Below are 10,497 nucleotides of genomic sequence, written 5' to 3' on the forward strand. Positions count from 1 at the left end.
CAGAAAACACAGTTGTTACCGATATAGTGAGGTCGACTATGAACAGTGTGACAGTGAACCAGCATGATGAAGCTAAATGGAACTTAGCCATTATGATTAATTGACATGGTTTTTCCTACAGTGACAGTCAAAATGGCTGCTGTACAAAAGGCCCATTTGGTCCCAACTATCAGGCTTTTGTTAAAATGTGTGCAACTCAAAAGAAAAAAAAATATATATATATATTAATCAAGTGGTTTTGAATAAATGACAAAGTGCACAGATATTGAACTACATTAGGAGTTGAAACAATGATGACCACTTAATTAGCAGTTTAGTGGGCCTGACAGATATTCGTCACATACTAACATTATATAGACACCATTTGTTAGACATGAGCGCCATCTTGAGGTGCTGCCTGTGTTACACACCACATTAGGGGTCAACATTGCTTCAGTACAAAGATTTCTGGGCCCAAGTTCCATTTATCACGCCACGCGCAGGCATGTGTGAACAGTGCGTGTATAACACATATATAAAATAAAATAAAGCAGACTTACAGGCCGATGTGGTGACAGGCAGTTGTCCATGTAAACACGAGACAGCGAGAAGTTCCACCAGCAGAGGAAAACAAGAGCAGGATGAACTCGGAAAACACGAACTATACCAAACACGAGGCTTAAAAGGCTTTCACACAGGTGCCGTTGATGAGGAGACACAGGTGAGACGAATTAGGGCGGAAGTGGTCATCACAGAGGCGGGAACTAAACAGGAAGGAAGCAGCAGGTACCCCGAGGGAATTTGGAGTGAAAACTAGTCTAATAAAATACTTTATTAACAGGAAAGAAAGGAAGTGAATCAATCACTGTGAAACTTTGTGATTCGTCTTTGTTTTATTTTATCTTAACTTTTGTGTGGTTTATTTTGTTATTTAATAAAGCAACATTGAGAGTTAGAAAGGCACTTGCAAATAAAATGTATTGTTATTAGTAGTAGTAGTAGTAGTGGTGTTACTATTGTTATTATATCTATCTATCTATCTATCTATCTATCTATCTATCTATCTATCTATCTATCTATCTATCTATCTATCTATCTATCTATCTATCTATCTATCTATCTATCTATCTATCTATCTATCTATCTAATTGCATTTCAAATTAAACTGAGTGGTGCTGACGTTATCTGGCCTGCAGGTGGCAGCATTGCTCTATAAATGCTCTGCTGTCAGTGAGTGGAGAGTGTCTCAGCAGAGGTTCAGTTAGTCCGGTAAATCATCTGTAAACCAGCAGTGGTATTATTAGGAGCCGCACTCATTGGATCTAGACATAAATTACGATTAAAAGAATATTCTTATTTTTTATTTTTTTATTTTTTTATTTTAATACTATCGTTTAATTACTTGGGACAGTAATCATTCCTACCCTATAATATGTTTATGTATGTCTGTAACTCTGCAAACTGTGAATATTTGCAAAGCGTGCAGATTTCAGCATTCTATTATTATCTGTGTGATTATATATTATTATAAATCTAGATGATATTGAATGTCTTAAATGTTATTACTCACTGATCTGAACGAGCGTGTTTTGTGACTCAGATTTTCATTATGTTTTCTTTTATGTTGAGGTTTGTTTACTTTTTACTTTTTACGATGAACATGACTTTTTTTCGTATAAACAGCACAATTTATTTATTTTAATTAGAAGGTCTTAATCGAATAATGGCATGTTATAACAAATTGTAGATGCGCCAACTATAATAATCTGAAGATAATAAGCTGGATAAGGCCTGCTGACTGGTTCAACAGAGCAGTAACTGTGTGGCAATATATACAATTGTAATAATTTTGTTATGGGAAGGTAAAATTAAGGTAATACTGCTTTATATCTTATACAATTTCCAGTTCGGTAATGTGGCAATAAATAGATAATATTACAGTTTTGTCCATGTTATATCCATACAATAACTTGGTTATTATATACTATTACAATATTGTTACCAAATATTGTGTAATGCTGGTTATTTAGTCTATAATAACAGCAGGGAGGACATATTGTGCCTTTGTGTCTGCTGTACACAAATCTATCTATCTATCTATCTATCTATCTATCTATCTATCTATCTATCTATCTATCTATCTATCTATCTATCTATCTATCTATCTATCTATCTATCTATCTATCTATCAAGCCCTTTACTCTTACCTCAGTTCTTTCTTATTTCCAGTGCTCATCATACCGATAAACGTCTCCAGTTTTCTTTAAAATAACATTTATTTCCAGCATATTCATACAATGTGACAGCACAGCTTGTAACATTCGAAGAGGAACTGACTTGACCCAGCACGTTGTCACAAAAACAAAAACAAATGTTGGAGCCGACTAACAAAGAGAAATGAAAAGTCAAATATAGCATATATTTAGCGTCATCATCTCATCGTTACCAAATGCGATATATATATATACATATATATATATGTATATATATATATATACATATATATATAATACAAGCAGTAGGAAATTAAAGTAAACAATGTGAGATAGGTGAAATAAAAAAAAAAAAGACTTGTCATTTACAAAACATTAGTTCAACTTTTACAGTGGGGGGGGGGGGGGGACAGGGTTAACATATGTAAACTACAGGTTTTAATAACTTAATTTTATTATCAAATGTGTGTGTGAGAGAGAAATGCATATTTAAAATTGTATTTTCACCGCAGTTACAATCAGATGTTGTTGGGCTTATTTTAAAAAAAGTCTCTTATTAATAAGTCTAGTAAATTATATCTATTTCTTTTAAATCTGACAGTGAAATCATCTTTAATTTAAGTCCTTTTGTGCACCTGGGTTTTTACATTTTCACCATTTATTGAGTAGTCTATAAATATCTTTTCAATGTCATGTTATTTTTTATTGGTGGCATATAATGATCAGACTTATACAGTTGGGAATGTCTTCCAAACGTCAAATAAAATCACTTTTGAAACTTGCGCATAAGTGAGTCCTTTCCCGCTCTCACCACTTGACTACAAGTCAGATAATCCTATAATTTACAGTAAATCTGTAGCCCAAACACATCACAATATTTTAAGCCAGAACATTCAACACTTGTGGCTACAAATACAGCGGGATGTGTGTGTGTGTGTGTGTGTGTGTGTGTGTGTGTGTGTGTGTGTGTGTGTGTGTGTGTGTGTGTGTGTGTGTGTGTGTGTGTGTGTGTGTGTGTGTGTGTGCTCAGTCCAGCAGCCTCACTGCTTATCCGGCGTGTTGTTGACCAAAGGCCCGTACAGGCCTGCGGCATAGCCCTGCTCTTTGTGTAACATTGTCCTGTCCCTGATCAGGTCACTAAAGGCGTAGTCCATCGGGGGTCTGAAGCCCAGAGTGGGCATCAGGCCGGTGGTGGAGTAGGGCGTCATGAAAGCCAGTCCCCGGCTGTGGGCAGAGTAGGCCAGGCGCAGCGGGTTCAGTCCCAGGTGTGTGCCCAGAGGGTAGGTGCTTGGGTCGGCGCCGAAGTGCGGGGAGTTCGGTTGGAGAGGCGAGAAGGCAGAGCGGTTACTCAGCGTCATGGCTCCCGGTAACATGGGCCTCGTCGGTGCGGCTGTGGACGTGGATGACGGCGGTGCAAGTTGCTGGGCGTTTTGGAGCATCCTCTCCGCCGTCCACGTCTCCTCCGGGCCGCTTTTGTTGGCTCCATGCGTGTCGCTGTTGTTGAGGATCTGCTCTATGGCCTGAACCACGTCTTTACCGCAGCCCTGCAGCACCAGCTCCAGGACGCTCCGCTTGTGGCTGGGGAAAACCCGGGTCAGGATGTCGATGGCGTTCATGTGCCGGGAGGCCGCAGAGGAAGGAGACGGTTCCTGCTCGTCTTTGTCGGTCTCGGAGCCGGAGTCGGAGCCCAGAGAGCTGACCGAGCCGGGAGTCTCCCCTCCGTCTTTCAAAGGCTTGGACACCGGCGAGTTGATGAAAGACTCGCTGTCTCCGTTCTCCGAGCCCGAGCCTCCGTGTCGGCCGTCCGGAGAAGAGATGCCCGGGGCCGAGTCACTCTCAGTGGACGCCGGTTTCCCCACAGACTGCTGTGGCGTGGCAGAGCCGGAGTGCTGGCTCTTTGGAAACAGCTCGTACTTCTGGACGCTTGAATCTGTTCATTGAAGCAGAACATTCACAGTTTGAGGAATGTATCAGGACAAAGTTATAGACATTATCTGGACTTCACTTTTAAAAAATAACAACAATATTAATAGTGATGTACTGCCCTCAGGAAGGCGCAACAGAGCTGCCATAACAACCAAAACACCTGCAGGAAGTATTTCAATATTAAAATACCATTGATTTTAAGTTGGTTTTAAATTGTGAAGACAAATCAGTCACAATAAAACATTATATTTCACCAAAAGAAAGTGTTACTATTAGACAGAAATCAGTTATATATAATATATAGGTCTTTAAAAGTGAAATAAACCAGTGACTTTTCACTGTTGCACGACTTTCTCGCACTTTCTTTCTTGCACTTGGATGTTTCCATCACTGCTCTCTCACCTGAGTTGCTCTCGCTGCTCACAGATCCAAACACCTCGTAGTTCGGACGCGGGGGGATGATGCCGTTGGCGGCGGCCAGAGCGAGTCCCTCCGCGGTGCCGTAGAGCAGCTGCAGCTCCCGGGCCTCGTTCTCCTCCTGCGCCTGTTGCCGCCGCAGCGCCACCTGCGCCGCCATCACCCGCTGCCGCTCGGCGATCAGGGTGCACTTGGCGCACATGCAGTCCTTCCAGCGGCAGTAGCGCTTGTGGCCCTTGAGCGCGGACACGACGCCGTGGTTCCTGCAGCGGGCGCACTTCGGCGTGCGCGGGTACTTGTCTGCGGCGCGAAGGAGCAGCGGAGGGCCGCGCAGCAGGCTCCCGGCCATGGACACCGGGATGGAGACTGTTGCCGCCGCCGCCGCCGCCGCCGCAGCTGCGTGGACATGAGAGGCAGAGGAGACCGTGGGGAGCTCCGATCTCAGATCCATGACCGTGATCCTCACTGGTGTCACTGAACTGTGAAGCAGAAAAACAACACTGTTCTTGAACTTTCTTGTTGTCGTCGTCTGTGTTAAATCGTTGAAGTCGATCGCATCTGCTCAGCTCAGCATCTCTGGTGAAGTCAACAGGTGAAGTCAACCCTGTGAGTCTATACTGACGAGAAAAAAAAAAAGAAAAGATCTATGATCAAAACTCTGGTGGAAAGTGTCCTAGAGTCTGTCAAAGAGAAGCAGATACAGTCGACTTTAAATCCGAGTGGAGTAGGAGCAGAGAGGAGCGACCATTCCTCCCCCAGAAGAAAGTGAAAAGTGTCCAGGAGGAGCCGAGGTTGTTACTCACCGCAGCCTGAGACACTAACTTCCTCCTGAGATCTAGTCAGTGGATACAGATCCTCTCTCCCCTCTCTCCTCTATTGTTGCCTCCGTTTTCATTAGACAAATTTGACAACAATGTGGCGCCTGTCATTGGCCAAAGGGGGAAGGAGCAATCTGATTGGCTTTCCTCTTTTTTTTCAACTGTGTCCGCCTGAGTTCTTTTTTTCCAAATATCAAGTGTTAAGAATCTGAAGGGAGTTCCCGGAAAGCTCAAATCGATGCAGTGAATTTTCCCCCCCAAAAAAAGAAATTTATAGGTTTTCAACAATAGCCCGTGTTATTGTGAGGTGCAGCAGCTTTATCATAGAATGGGCATGTTGCCAAACTAATTACCCTTATACATGAAGGACAATTTGTGTCATTAGCAACGCCCACTTTGATTTAATATTTCTTAACAATTATTATACGTTTATGCAAGTAATTACAGATGAATTTAAGACATTATTTCTCTCCCAAACGCAGCTGATGCGTGTAATCTCGCCACCATGGAGGGTAAGTAACCTATCATTTATTTCATGGATTCAGAGCTTTTAGATTTGCTTTTCTGTGACAGAGAAAGTCTGTTATTTGCAGCAGGTTATTTATGATTGACCGCAGATGAGTGGCTATAGAACTTGCACGCGCAGTTTACAAGGGACACTAGTGTCCAAATTATTCATGATCTCGTCTTGTGGTCGCCACATCAACGAAATCTCGTTGGAGTTTAAAATACGCAAATATTTTTATTGCAATTTACAACCTAACGATTTATTCACGAAATTAAATTGTGAATTCGTGGAGTCATGAATTAAACGCGCAATTTCCGTTTGCCTTGCTTTTTGGTTTAACAGTATATTTATTCTTAAAATGTCAAATATACGACATAAGTTAATTTATAAGGAAAAAAAAGATTTTAATAACGGCTATTAACTCCATATTTTGTGCTGTTATTTCTGATAAAACGATGTATTCCCTCTCATCGGTGCAACTCTCCGTGTCGTGACACATTTGATCCGCGTCTGTGCATCATTACAGCAAATTATTCAACTTCATTATTATAATTATAATTATTTAATTGAATATTTTTCAATAAGGGCTATTGTTGATTATTAATTATTAGCATTATTGTACAGCTTGCATTTTTGCATAGAGAAGTATATAAATAAACGTTTAAAATAATATTTAAATGCTTAATGCAACGAACAGTTTTTATAATAATAACGTACAAGAAATTCGATGCATTTACAGTCTAATTAAAACACAATATCCTTAAAAAATTGAATAAATAAAATAATTATATTATCATCATTTATTTTTAACATTTTAGGATTGAAAGAGAGGGAGAAAAAGAATAAAAAGCACGGATTCAAAATGATTCCTCTTCCGTCTCCTCAGTGAACGCGCGACTCTTCCTGCCGTCGCTTTTATTAAAAAAGACCAACCATAACAGTGACGCTCGCGCACATGCAGAGCTACAAAAGGACAGCGCGCGCGCTCCAAACACCTGCGTCCTCACCTGTTCACCCAGGGCTGCAGAGAAATCATGCAGCTTTATTTAAATTCCTTTAAAAAAATGTGTTTGTGTTTCTGTTTAAAATAAACAACTGTCCTCTGCTCTCCTGAAGAATAACAACTATTTATATATAAAAAAGATCAACAATAATAGTCTATTGGAGCTGATGGAGAAAGGAGTGAAATGGCTGCTCGGTGCATGTGCATCTCCCTCTTCTCTTTCCTCTCCCCCCCCCCCTCTCTCTCTCTCTCTCGCTCCCTCACCAGCCGTATTGTTTACTTTCTGAATCACTGTAAGCAAATGCCATCTGTTTCCCTCGCCGCTGTCATCTGCACCTTAATTACCTCGCCAACAGGCTAATGGATACGATATTAAAACTACATCTTTTTGACATTCAAAGTAATTATGTGCATGGGCGGATGGAACTCGCCTGTTTGGTAAAGCGATAGTTGCAAACTGCAGAGAGGCAAAATACAGGCGAGGGCCGTGCTGTTCACCTGCAGCCTGTCGTTGCTCAGCGTGTTGTCACTGCAGCTGCAGCCGAGAGTGTGATGGTTGGAGAATGTAGAGTTTCCTCCCAAATCAATAAGGCGAGAAGTTGCACGTGCACAACAAAGAATAAGGTACTTTGTTTTTAGTTTTTATTTCAGTCGTGGTTTCAAAAACATCTACCAGCAGGGACGTGCATATACACACGGACCCCTGGTGGTGCGCAATCATATGCCCCCATTAACCCTTTAAGGTACGCACCAAGAGAAAAAGCAAAAGCATTTTTTATTTTATTTACTTATGATAACAATAACGTGAAATTAGACCCTACATTATTTCAGATACAGGCCTCTACCAATCGGTTGAGAAACCTGGTTTGCATAATTCATAAAGTACGACATTCAGAACAAGTTACATTAAGTGTGAGTGGGTTCAGCTTGATGCATATTTCAATGAGATATATATTGACTTAAAGTGTGGTCGACCAAATGGTTGAGTAGTACCTTAAAGGGTTAAATATGTGGGAAATAAAGCACCAAAAACAGCTGAGTTGGGCCACATTTTCAAACCTCATTTAAAATTTAAAACCAGCGCAAATGCATGAAAGGTCTATTTTTTTAAAAGTGCATAAAACTAATAAAATAACTGTACAACAGCATCTAAGGTAGTTGCAATAATGTTTTGGTTTTTTTTTTTTACACCACAAAGTGCATAAAAACAAAAACATGTGCACCGTAGTAGCTGTCTTGTCTTTTAAATTTCAAAATAAATTAGTTTGTCATGTGGTGCAACTCAAAGTGCATAAAATCAAAAAAAAAGTGTACTATATTAACAGCATTAGTTTCTCTGAATAAAGATAAATATTTGTCGCATGACCCCATCATGGTCAGTGCTACTGTAGGAATATTTGAGGGACGATATTTCTGGTGGGACCACTGGCTGGGCCTCTGAGAGGTTGTTTTTGGGTCACGTTTGGCCCGCGAGCCGTCATTTGAATGGGCATATATATGCAGTCATTTTGTAAAACACTTGATTATTAAACATCTGCATGTAAACAAGTGCAAGATTTGCCAGTTTATAGTTGGTTAACTGCAGAGTTACTAAACGGTGACTATTGAACTATATAATCAACCAATGAATCAATCCATCTTTATACAATGCTTTACACAACATCAAATAGTAGCAGGAATAAAATATTGCACTGCTACTTATTTATTGTCCACAGAGAGACGTGAAGGCTGAATTAATCCGAACAATTTAACACCGACTCAGGTTCAGACTCAGGTTCAGACTGTGGTTTCACTGGCGCGTAAACTTCAGTCCACTCATTGTTTTACGGTCACTGTTTGGCGAAATGTTCATTTCCCAAAGATATGCATTATGACGGCGGATTAAGCTCACTATTCTTCCTCCTGGTCCAATTAAAAATGCCCCCCGCGCTATTAAAAGTGACTGTGAGCACTTAGAAAATCCAACATTCTTTTTACCACTTCATTAGGCGTGTGCATCAAAAAAAAAAAAAGAAGCTCCGCGCTGCTTTCATTTCTTTCATAAAGGCTACAGGGAGAGTGGGTTTTTAACACCCTTTTAAGATCAAAACAAAGGCCATGCTTGACCCAACATATGTAGCAGCATGTTTCCGCTGCCCCTGCACCCCGGTGCTTCTTTCTAGCGGCCTCTCCCACTGCCTCTGCCCCGCCTGCAGACCCGCATGGGCCCGGATCCCCTCCCGCGCTCTCCCGCTGCAGCAGCCGGCTCTGTCACACTGAGGCAGAGGTTAGAGTAGCAGTTAGACAAGAGGCCGCGGAGAAAAGAGACGCGAGGGGTTTTTTTTTTTCACTCAACTATTTACACGCTTGACGGGCGCACCGAGCACAGGCCCGGGCTTTTCAGGCAAGACGCTGTTAAACCTGCGCCACTTCACACCCGCTCCTATGCGCGCACGGATCAGGCTTAAAGCATTCCTTTAAAGGCAGAGTCAGGGGAGCAGCGAGGGCTGGAGACACGCTGGACTCACCGCTGCGCAGGGGTTTGTAACCCGCTTTATACACGCACACGCACAAAAGGAAGCGTGTAAATCCAGAATCTGCAATAAATATGCGTTAAATAAGGACATGGAGCATAAGAGAAAGCACTCGGAGAGCGCAAACATGCGCCAATAATGCCGCGCAGTCTCCCACAGTGTCAGTAACACACTCATATGTTGCCATTTGGATCATCACCAAAATAACTTATTTCTCCAGTGAGTCATAATCTACATTCCCGGAACATTTAATCCAAATCTGACCTTTATTTTTCCAGTTATGCTGCAAATGAACACAGGGTGTAATAATAACAGCGAGTAAGAAATAATAATGCACTTTAAAAGGCAGCATTTAATTAGACTTGATGTGCTTTTAAGGTACGCACCAAGAAAAAAGCAAAAGCATTTTTAATCATTTTATTTACTTATGATAACAATAACGTGAAACTAGACCCTACAGTATTACAGATACAGGCCTCTACCAAACGGTTGAGACCTCTGTTCATAATAAACCTGGTTTGCATAATTAATAAAGTACAACACTCAGAACAAGTCACATTAAGTCTTAGTGAGTTCAGCTTGATGCGTATTCCAATGAGATATAGTGACTTAAAGTGTGGTCGACCAAATGGTTGAGTAGTACCTTAACATTAAGGTTAAGAGCAGCACTGAAGGAACGTCTTGCACCTATATAAGGTTCATTTAATCTCGAATTATCCATCAATGTGTTTGACAAAGTGGATTGAAAGAAGGTGCAATAGTATAAAGCATCGAGTGAGAGCACTTAAATCGATGTCAGGTGCGAAAGTGCTTCTTCTTCTTCTTCTTCTTCTTCTTCTTCCTCTTTAGTGAAAACACATTCCCCTGCAGCAGTGGAGTGGAGAATCAAGTGAAGAAGTGTGAGCTCTCGCAGCCTCACATGCAAAGGTCAAACATACATATAGAGGCTACATTTGAGCTGAAGAGGCACTTGAGCTGAAAGAGAGGAAGGGGAGAGGATGACCCCCCCCCCCCTCTCCTCCTCTCCTCTTCTCCTCCATCTCTCATCCCTCTCTCTCCTCCCCCCTCAGGCTTTATCATCACCCCCTCAACCGCTAGAATAACACTTATTGGTAAATGG

At 41.5% G+C, this 10,497-nt stretch overlaps 1 protein-coding gene across 1 annotated transcript; it reads right to left on the minus strand.

Moving 5' to 3' along the window:
- Positions 1-3,232: 3,232 nt before the first annotated feature.
- dmrta2 (DMRT-like family A2) lies at positions 3,233-4,986 on the minus strand (the record flags this gene model as incomplete). Its single annotated transcript, XM_083888094.1, has 2 exons — positions 3,233-4,122; positions 4,521-4,986. The coding sequence occupies 2 exons, from the start codon at positions 4,984-4,986 to the stop codon at positions 3,233-3,235; spliced, it is 1,356 nt and encodes a 451-aa protein (XP_083744220.1).
- Between the last annotated feature and the right edge of the window lie 5,511 nt (positions 4,987-10,497).

Source organism: Microchirus variegatus (assembly GCF_963457635.1).
Source record: "Microchirus variegatus genome assembly, chromosome: 4".
NCBI classification, from domain to species: Eukaryota; Metazoa; Chordata; class Actinopteri; order Pleuronectiformes; family Soleidae; genus Microchirus; species Microchirus variegatus.